The sequence below is a fragment of the Podarcis liolepis genome (assembly GCF_965112155.1).
Source record: "Podarcis liolepis genome assembly, chromosome: 4".
In the NCBI taxonomy this organism is placed as follows: domain Eukaryota; kingdom Metazoa; phylum Chordata; class Lepidosauria; order Squamata; family Lacertidae; genus Podarcis; species Podarcis liolepis.
Window position 1 is genome coordinate 86,492,626 of NC_139558.1, and position 19,561 is coordinate 86,512,186.

The 19,561-nt window shown below is 38.8% G+C and overlaps 1 protein-coding gene across 3 annotated transcripts in view; it reads right to left on the bottom strand.

The window, feature by feature from the left end:
* Positions 1–19,561, bottom strand: part of DYNC2H1 (dynein cytoplasmic 2 heavy chain 1) — a 164,829-nt gene that overhangs the window by 64,894 nt on the left and 80,374 nt on the right. For all 3 annotated transcript variants that reach the window (XM_083499074.1, XM_083499072.1, XM_083499073.1), the window contains 9 exons: positions 19,292–19,455; positions 16,538–16,657; positions 14,873–15,007; positions 13,119–13,262; positions 10,462–10,551; positions 4,934–4,999; positions 3,479–3,529; positions 2,518–2,595; positions 1,144–1,275 (listed from right to left, as the gene is read on the bottom strand). In XM_083499074.1, the coding sequence (XP_083355200.1) occupies positions 1,144–1,275; positions 2,518–2,595; positions 3,479–3,529; positions 4,934–4,999; positions 10,462–10,551; positions 13,119–13,262; positions 14,873–15,007; positions 16,538–16,657; positions 19,292–19,455 (980 nt within the window). The remainder of the gene's footprint in view (positions 1–1,143; positions 1,276–2,517; positions 2,596–3,478; positions 3,530–4,933; positions 5,000–10,461; positions 10,552–13,118; positions 13,263–14,872; positions 15,008–16,537; positions 16,658–19,291; positions 19,456–19,561) is intronic.

Here is a 19,561-nt window from a genome sequence, read left to right on the forward strand (position 1 = left end):
CCAATCATACTTTCTCTTGGTGCCTGGTGTGAAAAACACAAGCTCCGTCTGGCCTTGCTACCTTTCAGACCGAGAAAAATCACTCTGCATGCTCCAAAACATTCCCACGAGGTCCACTGTTCACATTTTCACAAGCCGATTCTGGCTTAGTAAGGTGTGAACTTGAAATAACTTTTTAAATAAGATGTTAAATAATGTCAGTGCATCAAGTGTGGCTTCATCAAGAAAATCATTTTTTTAAGGGAATAACAATTAATTGAGGGAATGTTAAAATCGATCAATTAATTTATGGGGAGAATCAATTTCAAATTGGAAAAGGAATCAAAGGACAACAACAGACAGAAGAAACCAATGGACACTCACATTCAGAGGAAAAAATAAACTCAAAAGCCCTTAAATAAACCCAAGAAGTACTGGAATTAATACAGGGATAAAGGCACACCACTCACACCCTCATCTAATTCACAAACCACACAAATCACAGACTAAGCAACAACAAAGCAAGGCCAGAAACGCACAAGCATTTGCCCTAGTGCCCACTTGAGAACATAATATTTATTTCCAAAGCACCACGGAAAAATCAGGCTGATGCTAAAAAGGGGGGCTCGTGCTATGGAGGCAAACGAGGATAAATGCTTGTTGGCAGAGCACTCTGGAAATTGCACATTTGAAGATACGCAAAGCATAGATGATCTACAAATGATCTATGGATTTCCCCTATAAACATCTAGAGAGCAGTGGCCACACATACACAGTACAACATAGATCTGAACCTACAGCCCTGGTAGCACTTTGCACACTTAACAGTTATACTGTCTTGGGTATTTTTATATTGTTGCTTACTGTGAAGCTTGAATAAGTCTGCTTTGAATGAACTGTGGTCTACAGTGCTAGCCATCAGTAATTCTCTTTGTTTTATTGCTACTTATTAAAAAAAAACTTCAAGCCATACTAAAATTGCATATTAAAACACCAAATTTAATTTTGACGAAGTTCCACTGCAAATGGTATTTTAGCAATGACAAACTTCTTGCACTGGTTTCAATGAGACTAAGGATGAGTAGTTTCATTGAACATGGCTGCCACGGCCATGTTTAGCTAGACTGTGGTCTAATATTTAAATAAGGAAATATTAAAGTATACCTGTTGAAACAGTGAGATTCTGTTTGCAATAATAGACGGAAAATCTTGTTCACACATTGAACTCCGTGAGAAAGTCTGCCATAGAGGTGCATCTTGAAAGCAAATGGTCTGATACAGGTTTGGAAGAGAGATCTGAAGAACAATTGTGCAAGTTTTATATTTAACAGCAAAAAAAGTAGTGATCTATTTTTAATAGCTGAACAAGGAATAATTTGAATAAACTGTCATATAATTGCAATTGTTGAACAATCCATTCTTTGCAGCCCTTTAACAAGCTACTTAGGAGTAACTTTTTTCATTGATTTCTAAAGAAGTGCACTCATGTGGCTTATAATGTACCCAATGTGTCAAAACAATATGCCAGTTATAAGACCACTGCTAATTTAAGAATGTGGTCCCATTTACATATATTTCTAGTGAAATGAAACCTATACCCCATGCATAATCTCACAGCATCACCAGTGATGAGGAGTAGAATTGTTCCACTGCCATAGTTTTCCATGGAAAATGTTCCATTTCTAAAAATGCATTGCTTCATAAAATTAACAACTTAGTAAATTTTTACAATACCAGTCAAACTGAAAAACAGCTCAAAAGTGTGACTAACTTTCCCAGGAAATGCATGCATGCACGCACACACACACACAGGCATAAATAATGCACAGCAATTTGGTCACCAAAATTGGTACGCTGATTTAGTGCCTTCAACCGTCCCAGCACCTTAATATAAGCACCTTCTGGTGGTTCCCTCACTGCAAGAAGTTAAGTAACAGAGAACCAGGCAGAGGGCCTTCTTGGTAGTCACTCCCGCCCTGCGGAACACCCTCTCATCAGGTGTCAAGGAAATAAACAATTATTTGACTTTTAGAAGACATCTGAAGGCAGCCCTGTATAGGGAAATTTTTGATGTCTTATTGTGTTTTTAATATTTTGATGGGAGCCGCACAGAGTGGCTGGGGCAACACAGTCAAATGGGAAGCATATTATTATTATTATTCCATATTTGTATATTTTTTCTGCTAAAATATTACTTAATTAATGCAATTCATACTGTTTTGGTAAATTGAGAAATGAGGAAGCAAAACAGGGACTACAGAGAAGACATTCTGAAAAGTCAAAAGTACATGTTACATATAAACATATATAACTGAACCTCAACAATACTAGATCAATTGCTGCATTATTATCTAGAAAAGGCAGGCCACTCTGCAGAATGAAAATATATTATATGGGTGTGGTTTCAATGCAAGAAAGTGAGTGAAGAATTCATCTTGGAATAGTCAAATTTAAATTAACTAATCCGATCATATTAGCAAACATCAATTTTCTTAGTGTTAAACTGATTTTTGAAGAAAACGTCAAGTGAAATAATACCTTTAGAGTTGCTACCGCCCATGCTCTTTCCTGTTCAATCCAAGAAGGAATCTGGTCTCTTATGCTTTTTTGGGAATCCTTAATAGAACAAGAACAGATTACTGTATTTTGAAAATGTTTCACATATACCAGCAAGTTTTAAGGTATAGCACAGTAAAATTGAAACATTTTAACTTCCACTGGTTTCAAAGGCAGTGTTAGGCATATCTCAACCTTACTTCATTGAAATCAAAATAATTTGAAAGTGCATATTTGTTATGGAAAGGTGCAGTAGAGAAGAAGACACAATGCGGGAGTTATAAAAATGCATAATCAGTAATAGCTTTTGACCATTGCTTTTCTGTATTGATTGCTTGTAATGTGCCTCAGAAATATCCACATATTTCACTACCTGTACTCACACAGCTAAAACTGAAAACAAGTGATGTGAACATACCCTAATCACCCATGTTTTAGAGGTTTTTTCTCCTTCAATCATTCGGGGGGGGGGGTGGCAGGATTAGTTCTAATTTCAAAATGATATCTGTGATCTCATGAGTAACACCTACAGTATTTTCTATAGTAGGGATCTCTCTTAATAAAGCTGTTCAACATTGCTATGTCTTATGAAATCACTACAAAAGCAGTCTCCACTTCCTATGATATTTGGAATCTCAGCTTGTCTAGAGTGATCAGAAGCAGCCACCCATGACAAGAACTTGAACTACTGGTTTGGCCCAATCAGATACCCGCTTGGGGTTAAAGTCTGAAATTCTCATCAGCACAAAACAGTTAAAAACAAAAAAAACATGTTTTTAAGGTCTGAAGCCTCTGGGCCACGGAGGTGTATGGCATTTGGAAGATACAGTGGACTACTTTTTATGATAAATATCCGTTGTTTCTGAATGTCTGATGTAGATTTTCAATTTCGATGTTCTATATGGGACAATGACAATAAAGATAATCGTATTGTAAGACTCACGGATTTTCGTAACATGTCTCCAATGATCACACCCGTAAATGTGTCCCATTCCTATAAAACAATGAAAGAAACCCAAGTTAAAATATGCTGAAGCGTAACATACATAAGTGTAAATTCTGAAAGCCAAAAGGAAATGAATATTACATTTTCAAAGGGACTTAAGAAATGTAATACCCCAGTTCACGTGCAACGCTGAAACATGGAAAAGCTTCAAAAGCCCAAATGAAATGTCACACCTCTGCTCTCCTCCTGCAGCATAGACAGGAGGAGCACTTCTCCTGAATTTAGTTAAACTATTAAAAGAATCTCAGCTTAGCATTGTGTTTGAAAGTAACCTTGGCAGAAGTCCTGGTCACGTGCAAGGAGTAGTAGTAGCGAGCGTGAAAGTGTGAAGAATCACTTGTTAAGGCTCATTCCTGGTTCAGTGTTACATGCGAATGTGACAATTATTGGCTAGCAATGACTAAAGCATGTGTTTGAAACCCTGTAAAAGGAAGAGAGTTGTGGAAAGAATTTGAAGTGCAGAGGTGGCAGGCAAGAGAACAGCTAAACCCATCCTACATCCAGCTGATAATTTTGTTCTTGGCTACTTTCTGAGATTCCTAGATCAGGAGGTCAGTGTGAAAGACTGGTGGCACTGGTGACAGTTCCAGGGAACATTTGAGCTGGAACATCTATAGTACCCATTAGTCAGAGGTAGACTGCTCCTACTAGTGTTGTGAGACAATCTTCTCTCCCAACCAGGGCAGGCCTGGAATCATTGAGAAGATACCCTTCTTGCTAGTCTCAAAATCATCTATTGAGCAAGCTAAGGCCACTGAGACAAGGTCTGCCAGTTTTGTACTGTCTGAACCAGAGAAGTCTACTACATGTGGAATCACAAAGCTTATATTGCAATCTGGAAAGGAAATTATTGAAATGTTTATCTCATCGTTGTTGATGAAAAAAACCTCTGCTGCTCTTTGCTTTCCTTAACTACGCCTTTAGGAATATCCTGAATAATTTCCCCAAAACACATGGAGGACTACATGTGGTAGCTACATTTGTTTCATATGTTGTTTTATACTTTGAAGCTACAGGTCAATTTTTAGCCATATATTATGTAATCACAACTTCTAAAAGATCTCACGCCTATAACACACAGCTGTTCTAGCAAAATGTGGAGAGAGCTAAGGGCTGATAGTGCTAAGGAATCACAAGCTCTGCACACCACCATTTCATTTTGTCCTGTGGATCTCTCATATCCTGTGGCAATATTTCATCAGACATTACAACTGTCAGAGGAACATCCACCGGGGATGTTACAAGATGCCCCAGCGTCCTTAAGGAAAGCATTGTATTTGCTATGTTTATTTTTTATTTAGCTGGGTAGCTGGAAGATATTCTAGTGCTCATATTTATTTTCTGCTTATCAAATCATTCAAATGTAAAAGGAAGCATTCCTATATCACTTACATTATCTTGAAAAAGCTCAGGATGCATGCCTTTCACAAAATGCAATGCAAACATCAGTTGATCAGCCTACAATAACAAAAAGTTAGATACATTAAGGACAGTATGCTAGGCTACGTTTTCTAGGAATTTAAACCCTATAATTAAGTTTTCACATATGCACAGGAACTAAAGGCAATGTTAATTATAAGATCATATATTATTTTCAGAGAACTGGCAACATACTTTGAGGGGGGAACTAAATGTAGCTCATTTTCTTTTCATCAAGCCAGTTTGGGAGTGTGGTGTGAAGGCTTTAACTTAGGCTTCCTCAACCTCAGTCCTCCAGATGTTTTGAGACTACAGTTCCCATCATCCCTGACCACTGGTCCTGCTAGCTAGGGATCATGGGAGTTGTAGGCCAAAAACATCTGGAGGGCTGAGGTTGAGGAAGCCTGCTTTAACTCTTCGCTCCCATCATGGTCCCAATCAGAACTGCCCCACACACTTCCTATTCATAACGAGGGGAAAGCTACTGATGCCAATAAAAGCTTTCATCCCATTGTGAATAGGAGCTAAGAGTTAAGTCTTAATTCCAATTACAGCATAGTCCTTATCCAGATTACATATTCCCTATGCAGAAAGAAAAATTAAACACAACCCCAAACTATGTGACAATCATGTCTTGTTTAGCTCTTAGTCACTTCTAAGGAATATCTCTGCTGACATGGCAGGGGTGGGATCAGAGCTTTAGGCAGAGAAGCAGCAGTCCCTCTGTTGAATGGGCTTTGGATCTGATGTAACTTTACACTAGCTTAGTTTACACCGGTGTACTTTATGCCAGCTTGTGCATACGACTGCTCTCTTTATTTCTTAAATCAAGTTTAAGAGAACATGCTATGTGATCACATGTTCCTCTCTCCCCTCTTGTGCAGATATTTTCCCCAATGGCCTTAACAGTGGCTGAGCAGTTACGACAAACTAGAACCATTGGTTAATGCTAACTAAGGTTGCGTTTGATCAGAATCTGAATTGTGCTTCAAATTATTCATTTTTGTGAATAAGATCATATGCCCTATTTTAGTCTGTTACTGTTAACATGGTTACTATGTCTTTAAGTGTGGCATGCAATGATTTTGAAAATGATATGAAGGATGCAAAAAAGATCTAATTAATTAATTTTGTAATGCACAAAGGCTTATAACTTTAGCTTGGAAATCTTTTAATATTGAATGGCTGCAGTGTCAGTGCAGTACACAGTCTTACATTACAGCCATATATCAGCTGAAGTGAAAGGGTAATTGAACTAGCTCATTTCTGAACCAAGCAACTACATAAATCCCTAACTACTAATTTATAGTTTTTCAATGAATTCGCTTTCAGAGCTAACCAGCAGCATTTTAAATTCATCTACAGTACCCAGCTGAAACAAAGGGTCAGATGCAGCAATGTTGATGATATAAAGCACCATCATAACAAAAGCAAATGGTAATAATTCATTTTGATATCACAAAATTATATGTTTAACCTTCCATTCATCTTCTACTCTTCAGGGGAGATTTTGAAAACAAGAAATCTCTCATATACTGTATATTATGAAGTGCCTGGAATGTGCTATTTCATTCAACTTCTGTGGTAATGCAAAGTCACATAACATGCTGACAACATATGGAAGACACCAGTCTAACTATTTAGGTTGGTGAAGAAAAACTCCAATCTTCCAAAAGCACAGTTATTGTGCAACCCCATTCCGTTCAAGGGGACTAGAACAGAGCACAGTGGACTTGGTGCAAAGATGGGGATAATGAACAACAGCAGAACTCCTTAGACAGTCTTAGCTACTGAACCGAAAAGCTTGCTTTCAATTGTTGGGGTAGCTTGAGGTTCCCTTCTGACAAGATGCTAATAACGAAAAAATTAATCTAGAACACATTGAAGAATATGTTTAAGGATTAGCTGTCCACCAAAAGAAATCTCACCAGCAAAAGTGCTGAGCAGCTCCAGAAATTGCTAGACGAACCTAAGCATTTTGACCCATTTAAATCTGGCAGCAGGCTTTGGTTTGAAACTGCCTTGGTTGCCCTGATATATGAACTACACTTCAAGAGGCAGGAGAGTGAAGCTCTGTTGCTTCTACTGTATCAATTGTTGGCTTTTGATACTAGCAACAATAGTATCCTACTGGGAAGGTTCTTGCGACTGGGAACTGGATGGCTCTATTGGTTGCATCCTACCTGGAGAGGCTGTTTCAGAGACTGGTAAAAGAGTTGGAGAGTTCTGCTCGTGAAATTTATCCTACTTGCTTCTGCAGGGCTCATTCTTGTCCCCGCTACTATTTAACATGTGCATGAAATGATTGAGTGATTTGTCACTTGATAATTTGTTTAAAATATATATATATGCATTTTTACAACTTATATATGCATCATACAATATTCATCATTTCTCTCTTATCCTCAGACTTCCCAGTCCATCTCTCCATGGCATTCTAGGTTGTCTTTTGTCGGCTGCATATTCTATTATTCCATCCATTTTCATCTCAAATCTTCCTTTCTTTAGTTTTATCTGCTGCTCATATGTTCATTCCTACTTGTAGGTTAAATTGACTATTATAGCCTCTAAGATATTGTTCAAAGAACTTCCACTCATCTCTTATCCATGGCTCATCCTTATTTCTTAATTTCATGGTCATAGTTACTAATTCAGTGTATTCTATCAATTTATTCTGCCAAATTTATTTCCATTTTTCCACATAAAACACTCTAGCTGTGGTGGTCGCATAGAAAAAGAGACTGAGTGCCTTTTTCAGGATATCATTACTTGTTATTCCTAATAGAAATGCTTAAGGTCTTTTGGGAAATGTGATCTTAAGTACTGTATCTTTTTAAAATTCTGTATGATGTCACCTGAAAATTTGGTGTGAAATGTAATCAATGTGTGAATTGGTTTAAATATATATATATATCTATAGCTCATCTTTCGGGATACAAATTCTTCCAAAATAGCTTGTAAGTAACATAAAATACCTCAATAAAATTACAGTAAACCAATATTAAAGCCCTCAAAATCCTCCCCATGGGATAGTTGGCAGCAGATGGTTCAGAGAGGGAGAGGGCAGTTCAACTAGAAACTGGGGTTATCATCACTTGCCTCTCTCCACCCCAGAATTATTTCTATAGACCAGGGGTGGCCAACTCCCAAGAGACTGTGATCTACTCACAGAGTTAAAAACTGGCAGTGATCTACCCCCTTTTGGGGGGTTCATGTCTAAATTGTTGAGCTTTTTTAAGGAAGGGAAGCCCTGTTTTCTGGGGTTCAAGTCAAAGTTGTTGAGCTTCTTTGGGGAGAGCCAGTGATTTACCAGTGATCACAATCTGCCTGTTGCCTGCTATAGACAGTTGGTGGAAGGTAGCCCTGTGGGCAAAGGGCAGTCCAGGTGAAAGAGGCTCTGAGTTTTTATTAACTTGCTTTCCAGCTGGAACAGAACTAGGCATCACCAGTGTTATTAGATGTGGGGCCTTCTTTGAAGACAGCTTGGAAAATCCAGTCACTGCTAGGCTGCTAACTGGGACTGCGTATCCAAATTACATCTCATCTGTGTTAAAAGCATAACTGGTTCTTGGTCAATTTCCAAGCTCAATTCAAAGTGCTGGTGTTGTCCAATCTGCCCAATCACTGAAATCATCACCTGAGGCTCTTTCTAGGTTCTGTGCCATCTGAGATAAGGTGAGTAGTGACTGGAGAGAAAGCCTTTTCAACTGTGGCAGTCCCTCTTTGCAATGCTCTTCCCAGGACAGCTTGCCTGGCAGCTATTAATGGTATTTCAGTCCTAGGCAAAGAGCTTTTCTTTGGTTTCCCAGACTTTGTAGACATTTTGATCTCTTGTAGGGTTTTATTATGTGCCATTTTCAGTGCTTTTATGAATACATTGTTTTAGTGCTTTTATGAATACATTGTGGTATTGTTTTATTTCCATTAAGTAAAATATTACTCTGCATTTCATTGCTGAAGGAACAATTAAAAAAATACATAATAAATATATTTGAATCAGGGACTGCCTGACTCTTAGCTCTTTCTGACTACACTAGCTCTACAATATAGCCAATGAAATACACAAATAAGTATTTAGTTTGAATGATTTGCCTTGCATCATTTGTTATGTATAATCTTTTTCTGGGGGGAAATTTGTTCATTAGAGCTCAATGAAGCCTCTGCATGTACTCTGACTGTGAATACAGACAATCTAAAAACTGCATGCTTATTTTAACCATAGTAGATACAACCACTTCACTCTTTTCAAAGTGAATAATTGGGCCGTCCACTGGAAAAATATGTGCTGTATGGTCTGTTACAAAACAGGTCAATCATTTTTCAGTGCCAGGTAATTCCCTTTCAGTCTATAGTGTCGTGCATACAAAATTACAAAATCATGTGTTCCCTCTGTTCTCAGAAAGGTTATGGTCATGCAAGAAACATTCCTGTGCAATAATGCTTCTTAGTGAACTAAGCCAATAATGACAACCCGTTGCTCGTTCACCAAAATGGTTCTCAAATAATACGGTACCACTTTGTGGTGATACTGTGCTTGAAGCTATCATGCTTGGGACTCTCAGTCTTGACATACGGCAATCTGGAGAACAAATTCCTAAGTGATGAATGCAAGATTCCACTAAGGCCTGGAGTGGTTCCAGTGTGTATGACGGCTATATCTTCCCCACAAATTCAACTACAGTCCAGATGTTTGTTCCTTCCTCATCTGACACAAGACCTGTCGCAATGTTGCCCCAAGGTACCCTTCAGTATGTGTCTGGGGGTACAGTGCAGTGCATTGTGTGCTAATGTGAAGAACTGGTCAAAGATGCATATGTATAAATCAATTGGCTGGGCAGCACAGGATGATGTGAAAGCAGCTCCTGCCCCTGATCAAGGTTTCCAGCTTCCTTCCAGCAAGGGTTTTTTATAGGACAGGTTATATACCCTTTTCTACTAAGTTCTATTTTGTTAGAAAAGGCAGAGAAAATGGGCTGCATCAGTTCTGGGGTGTCAGAAGGGGCTGATATGTTGCTCAGTACAAGAGTTCCTATATATTACAGCATACAAAGATACCAGGATCCAGTACGACTCAAGAGATTGATGATTTTATGAACTAAGGCAATGCGCCCTTAATAAAAAAGAGTTATCAGTAAAGCCATAAGTGAATCCTGAAAGAACATTGTTTGTTTTGGGTACCATTCCTTTCCTTCTTTTTCCAAATACTGGTGTTTCTGAAGTTAATGGTGTCCCAGTGCTGTAATAAGGCAATAGTCCCAAGGTGAGCAAAAAGGCTGTTTATAAAGCAGGAAACTCATTTGTTCTGCCAAACAAGGCAAAAAGCTGCTGTGTACAGCTCTCATGAGTAAAAAGCAAACACCTCTTACTAACAAATAAGCAAATTTTAGCATTATTCTGTATCTACTGATCCATATATTCAAGCGCGCCAAGCTATGGCTGCAGTGGGAATATAATTTCACATTCAGTACTGTGAATCAGTGCAGAGGAAAATAAAATCTTACCTTAAACAAACAGCGACAGACATATTCATATACCATGTGTTTTAAGGAGCTGATAAGAGACTTGATTCTTTCCTCTGTATTCCCCAAGTCCTAAAAATAATGGTTAATAATAATAATAATAATAATTTATTTGTACTCCACCTATCTGACTGGGTTGCCAGTTAAAATGTTAACTATCACTTTACAGATAAAAACCTACATCAAGCGACTCAAATATTGCTTTAAGAAAATTTGGTGTGCTATATTGTCAACCTACGGAAATTGTGTATGTATACCAAGCAATAGGCTCCCCCTACAATCAGCAAGCATCTACTTCAGGCTTCCTCAAACTCTGCTCTCCAGATGTTTTTGGCCTACAACTCCCATGATCCTTAGCTAGCAGGACCAGTGGTCAGGGATGATGGGAATTGTAGTCTCAAAACATCTGGAGGGCCGAGTTTGAGGAAGCCCGATCTACTTCATTCAGAGAAGTAATTTAAACATGTCAGCAGTAACACTGGGCTGAGAGAAGCTTGCCTGGGTATGGCCTACCAGAGAGGAGTACTACCATGACAGATTATATAAACTTTTCAGTACACAATGTACAATTAAAGAAATACTGGAAAAATCTACCTGGACTCTCAAAGTTAGTTAGTTGGCAATATGAAGGAGGTTGGTTGGCAATATGAACTAAACCGGTTTTGGAACCTTTTCCATTTACAATCCTTAAGTATTTTAAGCCTGTATACTATTTTAATTGCTCTGTTTTACACTAATTCTATGGACCCATCAGGAAGAATTCATCCAAGTAAGCTGTGTCCTTTGATACTCTTTTTTCCTGAAATTGGGAGGTTGGCTCATTGTGCCTGAATCTTATTCTTCCTGCTCAGAGACAGAAATAAAGACTTGCATGCAGAAGCAGATGGTGTGCTGAGTCTGCCCCACTCATCTGACCTTATCCGGCTGAGTCAATGCAGCATACTAGGATGAAGAGGAGGAGAGGAATGGTAGTAGCAAGGCTGGCCCACCACTGTGCAAAGGCACTGGTGGAGTCAACCACAAGCTCCATGCCAACCCCACCACCATCCTGTTCCTCCCCTCCGCCAGCATGGTATGCAGTAGGGACTCAGCTGGATGGAGGTTAGGGGGGGTGGCACAGCCCCGTTATGTTGTGGTCTGCTGCTTACATGTACATTCTATCGATTTCAGGATTCCTTAGAATCTGGACTTCTGCTTCCTAAATCTAAGAATTGAGATCCTTGTAAAACTGCCCCTTTGTTTCCCCGCCACACCAAAGCATTGCGATAAGCAAGCGGGGCTCGCGAAAGCTCCCATGGGAAGTAGTGGCATGGGTGCAACACCCTGAATGCTTTTTGTGCTGCATCTGTACAGTGGTGCCTCGCAAGACGAAAAGAATCTGTTCTGTGATTCTCTTCGTCTAGCGGTTTTTCGTCTTGCGAAGCAAGCCCAGTGACGGATTAGCGCTATTAGTGGCTTTTAGCGGCTTATCCGATCAGCTGATAAGCGGCTTAGAAAAGGGGGGGGAGGGGAAAAAACCCACAGGAACTCGCAAGACATTTTCGTCTAGCGAAGCAAGCCCATAGGAGATTCGTTTTGCGAAGCACCTCCAAAACGGAAAACTCTTTCATCTAGCAAGTTTTCCGTCTTGCGAGGCATTCGTCTTGCGGGGCACCACTGTATTAACAAGCCACAGTTAACGTGCATTAAAGCAAGATAAATACTTGTAAGACTGAATCCAAGACTGCATCTTCAAAGGAACTCGTTGGAGCAAGTGCTTTGCAGAATGTCACTAATGGCAGCATACATTAAAAAAATAATAATAATTCAGGGGAATTTCAGTTGGAACTGAAAACATAGAAACGCACGAGTTTTGTTGCAATTTGGGTCTTCCTTTGATAGAGTGTTTAACACTTTATCTTCCTAAGATAAAGTGCTCTGAGCAAAAAGAAGTTGAAGTGATTATTGGGAAGATTGCCCCTTGCTGGTCCCATGCTGCCTCACCACGGCTATTTAACCTTGACTAACTGAAAGATGCATTATGCCTTCACAGTCCTAACTTCATACCCTGGGTCTTCAAAAGTCTCCCCTTACAGCTGCTGTTAACTATGATTTAATAATATATGAGCAACTTAAAAAAAACATACGAGCAACTTAAAAAAAATCTTTGAAGCATGTTTCCCTATTCTGACAAATACAAAAATAATTTGCTTTATTTGCAAATTAGCTACTAACTGGAGATCATGTATTTACATAAAATTCATCTTAATATCCTCATCTGAACTTGCTTTTTAGAATTTGTTATCTTTGCATCCAAGAACCTTTAGAGCTACAGTATTTTATTAAGACATTCTCTGGGAAGATTATGCAGTTCCCATAGGACAGAATTTCTCTTTATTCATACCCTGACAGTACAATGTATGCCACGTAATACTGCCAGTATTAATTTTATGTTCTTATTTAAAATATCCAAAGTACTTAGACATTTTGTGCTACCATTAATAGATTGCTTTCCCCCTTATTTATTTCCTTTTCCTTTCCAATTTATTTCAAACAGCCCTATTCCTAGGACTTGAGGCAAGTAACAATTTAAAAGCAATACATATATAAAACTCTAAAAATAAATAACACGTTGCCTGCTTCAGAATAATGGCACATACCAGTTCACTTTGTAGGGCCCTTTGAAAAAGTCTTAGGAAAGAAGCCAAGCTAAAGCGGTACATGTTATTAATTTTGGACAAGTCAGAGATAATAAAGTACATCTTGCTGGCACTTTCTGCCAGAGGGAGATAGGCGTCCCTTTCCTAAGAAAAAAGAAGAGTTAGCATTAGAATGCTACCGCCATCTACTGGTCACAAAAAATAAATTCATTTCTAATGAAATACGTAAAGACATATACAGTACAGTAGTCCTGCACATTGTAAGGCATATTATATGATCTCTCATTCTTATATACATTTTAATAAAATTTTGCAAACTTAAAATATATTTCACAAATGCTCAACTGTAGAACTGGGAAAGAAAGCAAGTGATGACGAATCTGCAAGAGAGGAAAAAAACTAAATGGAGATTAACATTGAGCAAGGAGATGGGGGATTTTCCAAGAGGGACGCAAACCTATCTGCAAATTCCTGGCAGTTTCAAAAGCCATCTATTATTTGGTATAACTGCCTAATGTAGAATGATGAACAAGTGAAATGTCCTACTGGCTCCACTACAAACCCTTAGATACATCTAGAATTGTTCTTGTTGGGATACTGCCAGGGAGATAAAGTCCATCATGGCCCCAAGCCGTCTGCCGGACGATCCATCGATCTCCCGTAGGCACGCAGTATCAGCAATTAGCGACATGAGTTTCTAGGAAATATCTTGCCACATTCCAGAGCTCATGCACACTCTATCAGCAGATAATTCACAGCAGAAGTTGCACGCAGGAGAGCATTATTTACAAGTTTTATTCAGCGTTGATCAGAACAAAGAAAAACATGGCTGCCTGCATCAGTGTCTCCAGACACAGAGAGAAAACGAAAGCAACAGAAAACATAAACATCTTGTGAACAGGAAATACGCAGACTCTGACTCACAAAGCCTGCTCCCTTTTAAGGTGGAACGGAAATATCCTAACAGTTCTCTCTGGATTTGCATCTGTATATTAAGCCACTGAAGTTCTTTGAAAAGAACTTCTGAACACTGGGTTTGTGGGTAAAATTTATTCCATAAATCCTCTAGTTTGCATGTCCTACTGAAAATAAGTCTAGGCATGCGTAACTACAATAATAACACATCTCCCCCCTGTTCATCTCTACCTCCTTTCCCTTTCACATCATCTTGTTGTGTTGAATTTAAAAAGTTAGTCCCTAACATGTGTGCAAATTTGATTTGTGACATATCAAGGAGCCAGTCATAGATGTCATATACCTTTAACGGCCTTCACTTCACTAAAGTATACCCAAACTTAAGAGATAAAATTTCAGTCCAAGAACACAAAAATGTCTCTGCTAGCGACTGAAGACATCAGAAAAGGTGTGTTCATTCTACAGGTTGAGAATATCAGTTACATCACCTGACTTGGAACTGGTGAAGGTAGAGAAAACAGTGTCCAGCTTAACATATGAATGAACAAGCCGCTGCTTTCAATGGATGAATGAATCACCCTGCTGAACTCTGTCAATGAAATCACAGTGACATAGCAGGGCCAAGCATAATTCTGAGCTGGATGGTGCCCTATGTCTCTTCCTTGTGAAATAAAAGATTATTACTAGATATTTGTAATTGAAATAGTTCTACCAAGCAACGTAAGATATACTAACAGACTGCAGAATTAGGGCCAAGTTAATCAAATAGGAGCTATTATAAAATATTTTACTTAGCAAAAGTGCATCCAAATAAAACAAGTATAAGGAAGCCAAGTTACCTGATCGAGAGAAATCTGAAGTCTATGAAATTCAACAAGTGATTCTTGGATTAGAGCACTACTTGCTTTTGTCTGATTCAAGGATTCAATCAGATCTTTATTTTCAAGTATATTTCCCTGAGAGGTTGCAAGTGTCTGCAGGGAGGAAAAAGAGTTCAGTTTCCTTATAACTGGGCAATTTTAAGGAAAAGTGAGGTGTATATATGGAATATGTGGCAATACTTTAAAAATTAGAGAGATGCTGATGAAATCTAAGTATGCATTACATTTCTTGAATACTGGAACCAGGCTACCCTCCCCTTCCATCCTAGTCACAGCATTTCATTCACTTATTGCCAATTCACATTAAAATGAATTTGGGTATGCTCCTGAACTCATTTTGAAATTGGATTCTATTAGTCCCACAGATTTCTCATCATCTCTAAATCTGGGTTTTCACATTAAGTTTGAACAAGCCCTGATAGGGGCTTGAACTGATAGGGTTCGATGAGTAAAATTTCAATGATTTATTGACATATTCCAAGAATATACAAAAATCTGCTGTGATTTTAAATGAGTTATTGACATAGTCAATGAAATGCTTCACTAATGATCAGCTAGGTAATTTTTAAGAAGTCATCATGCACAGATATGGATTGTGTTATTAATCCACAGGTAATGAGGCATGCCTGAGAAACTCTACATAAAAAGATGAAAAAGGACCTCTACACTTTCAATCTTACACAGCATATAATGTGTTTGCAACTGTATCAGTTATACAGTGGTACCTCGGGTTTCAAACATCTCTGTTGACAAACGTTTTGAAATTCGAACACTATAAACCAGGAAGTAAATGCTTCCGCTTTCGAAAGCACCTCGGAAGTCGAACTTCCGAGGCAGCTTCCTGTTTGAGTTTTCCATATTGAGTTTTGAGACTTCCGTATTGAGTTTTTGGTTTCTGAACATTTTGGAAGTCGAACGGTCTTCCAGAACGGATCACGTTTGAAAACCAAGGTACCAATGCAGAATAATTTTCTGAAGGGAGAAAAAAACTGCTGATCTGAAAGTGTTTTCTATACTTTCCCAAAGAAAAACATTCAAATTTAGCACTCTTTTGTTCTAAGCAGGCATAAGGAACCTTCGGCCCACAGTCCTAATTAGATCCATCAGGCCTCCCCATCTGGTCCACAATACCATTTCAGCGAAGCCATGCCCATCTGCCCTATACCTGATATCTTCAAAAGCCCCTTTGAAAACACTGTCTTGCCCAGGGGCTTCTGAAGACCTGACAATTAGCTGCACAAAACAGTACCTTGAAAGGGGCTTCTGGAGACCCCTTATAAGGCAAAAAGGTCACCTGATATCATTGCAACATCAAGTGACTGGCAGGTGGATGGCTCTAGGCCACTTTCTGCTCCATATACAAGCTTGATTCCACATCGCCTTTTCCTTATGCATTGTTCCAGAGCACAGTGCAGCCTTTAGAAGCAACTTTCCAATGTTAAGTCTGTTGTTCTTTCTCCCCAACTCCCCCCAAGCAAGCAGTCCATATTCTATGGGAAGCTGGCCTAAAATAGTTATAGTCATCAGATATTTAAACATATTTCTGGCAGCAACAATCTTCTAAGTCTGTTGTTGTCTTTCATACAGAAACTCCTAAATAAATGCAGCCCATCTACATTTTACCTCCAAAAGTGATTCTTCAAGTTTTGCTAATTGTATCTTCTTATCTTCTTCCTGCTGTAACAATTTTGTCTTCTGTTCTTCCAAATCTGGTTTTTCATGTTGAATAGTCAAAGCTAGAAGCTGGCAGGCAATTAGTGAGATGTCAGAAGAGAATATCACAAGACGACGAAATTTTCAAGCAATGGTTTATCACAGAAATGAGAGGAATCCTGGAGGTTATCACAGCAGGATTCAACTATAGCTCCTGTCCAAGTTTCTCTTGCTATTTAGTTGAAATCTGCTCCCCTACAATTTTCATTCATTGGTTCCAGTCCTGTTCTCTGGAGCAACAGAGAACAGGTCTATTCTATTTTCCATGCGACAGGCCTTCATTTGCTTGAAAACTGCTATGTCTTTCTCTTCTACAGGATAAACATACCAGTTCTTTCAACAGTTTCACATAGGATTGTTTTCCAGCCTAAGAATGAATTTGGTGTTTCATTTTGTTTTTAGCAGCCCGACTGCACAAATGGCTCGTGTTAAGCTTGTGATTCACTACGATTCTATTCTTTATGTACTGCTAGCAATACAGGCCCCCCATTTCTTCACTTGTGCATTTATTATAATTTATAGTAAAATACAGGATTTTACATTAATCTCTCTTGAATTTCATCTTGCTGGTTTTGACCCAGTGGTTCGGCCTGTTAATATCCTTTTGTTCTGATTTTCTGATAAAATCAAGATATTTGCTTTTTCAACACTGGTTTGGGTCCAAAAGGCGCTGTTTGTATTAACTGAAAGGTGTTTCTATATGTTATAATGGACTCTATGTGTCTTCCTACTTTTGAGCATTAGGAGAAATCAAATCCACTTGAGTCCATTGCAACACCACAGGAAAAAGGCACTTTACTCCCCCAAACTTGCTCCCACTCAATACTATTGATTCCCTTGCCCTTCTCAGATACTGTGCCTATCCTACACTACTACAGAGAGCTCTCCAACCCTGAGGCAGATTTTTGGGTATTGCAGGGGACTACAGTGAGGAAGAGAAGGCACAGAAGCTCCTCTGATTTCACCACTCATGGCTCTCCAAATCTAAAACACACAAGTTTTCAGTGAAAATGAATTGAATGTAATGGTAGCCACTGAAGCTCTGTTGTTTTCTACATTCATAAATGCAAATGTACCAAACACAAAGAGATGTCTGGTTTATTAATATATTTTGTTTATCATTAACATGAAAAATGTTATCCCGAGACAATGTTTTCCATTCATTGCTTGGCTTATCAGTCACATAAATAAGCAAATTAATATCCATTGTTAGCACCAACAAGTGCACAATAAAATGAATGAGAAAATATTCCAGCACTATTTACTGCTTCTCCACCATTAGTCTACTCTAAACTGACCTTAAATAATTTTGATTTCTTATACACATTAGACATATTTCAACTATATTGCCTTGGCCCACAGCCCTGTGGTTGTTCCAACAGGTTTCTATGTGACTGGGGTGCAACACTCATTTTAACAGAAGAAAAAAGGACATTTTATAGGCAGGGGAACTCTATGTGAATCAGAACCCACAAAAATAATTTGTCTGTAAAGACTTTAAGTGTAACTGCCTAGTCCACAAAATCCAACTCAGCCCAGTGATTCAGATGGATTCTCACCCCCTGTTTTTCAGTATTAAGTACAGTAAGTTGCACACATCAAACTTTTGCACATTCAGCTTTGAGTGCATGGAAAAAAGTCAATTAAAAGGGAGTGGAAAGGAGACAGGGTTCTGGGGAAAATGGCCCTGGCAATCCTACTTGCCACTGAACCCCATGTGTTTTTACTCTTCATAATTTTGGCTTTAGGCACAATCTCCAAAATGTAACCCTCATATAAGCTGCATGTTATTTTCTATTATAACAGAACTTTCTAATCTAACCACTTAAGGACATGTTAACTAAAGTGAGAATATTTTTTTCTCTGTGGAGATTGCCAGCTTTGCAAGAGTGCTAAAAGGGATTAACGCACCATGAGGAATGTTGAAGGAAAATAGCCACTCATTGTGTTTTGATCCAAACACCGCCTGGGGCTTCTTTATTACAATCATGTAGGGAGAAAGAGCCTAACAACTGAGGGCCACAAGCTGCTGGCCCTAAGCAGAGAATGCCATGCTTATACAGTGATATCTGGGGTTACATACACTTCAGGTTACATACGCTTCAGGTTACATACGCTTCAGGTTACAGACTCTGCTAACCCAGAAATAGTACCTCAGGTTAAGAACTTTGCTTCAGGATGAGAACAGAAATCGTGCTCCAGTGGCGCAGTGGCAGCAGGAGGCCCCATTAGCTAAAGTGGTGCTTCAGGTTAAGAACAGTTTCAGGTTAAGAACGGACCTCCAGAACGAATTAAGTACGTAACCAGAGGTACCACTGTGTAGAGAAAAAACCCACTAACATGCTTCCCTATATCAGAGCACAATGTGTTTTTGGCACTAGCTCAAAATATGTTCATCAACATAAGCGCTATCATTGTGGTTACAGAACCACCTGTATGTTCTCAGAACCTTCTCATTTTCTTCATCACCCATGCCATCTCCTTGTCACCAAACAGTGGTTGGCCAAAGTTTAGGTGTGGCCATTTTTTCTTTACAGGTTTTTGTGATACAAGCATTAATACTGTACAAAAGGGAAAGAAATCAGGATCTTCCACCAGTGGTATAAAGCCCTGTGTCTTTAGGTTAAAATGAAAAGTATCACTCCTGGAGATATGAATGCCTACCTGCCCTCTTAAGCCACTCCGTGTTATTGTAAAGTTAACCTCTGTAACAATGGAAGCTGCATCGGGTGGAATGTCAGGATTTGGGTTTCGGGTTGATAGAAACAGGCGGAATTCTTCGTTATAGTCAATTATTTTGTCACCAATTTGTACAACGTATCGAGGACCTGCAGGAGGAAAACATACCAAGATGAACAATTTTTTTAAAAGTGTTACATGCTCAGTATTATCTAATAATTATTATAATAATTAACATAATATCAGCTCCACTGT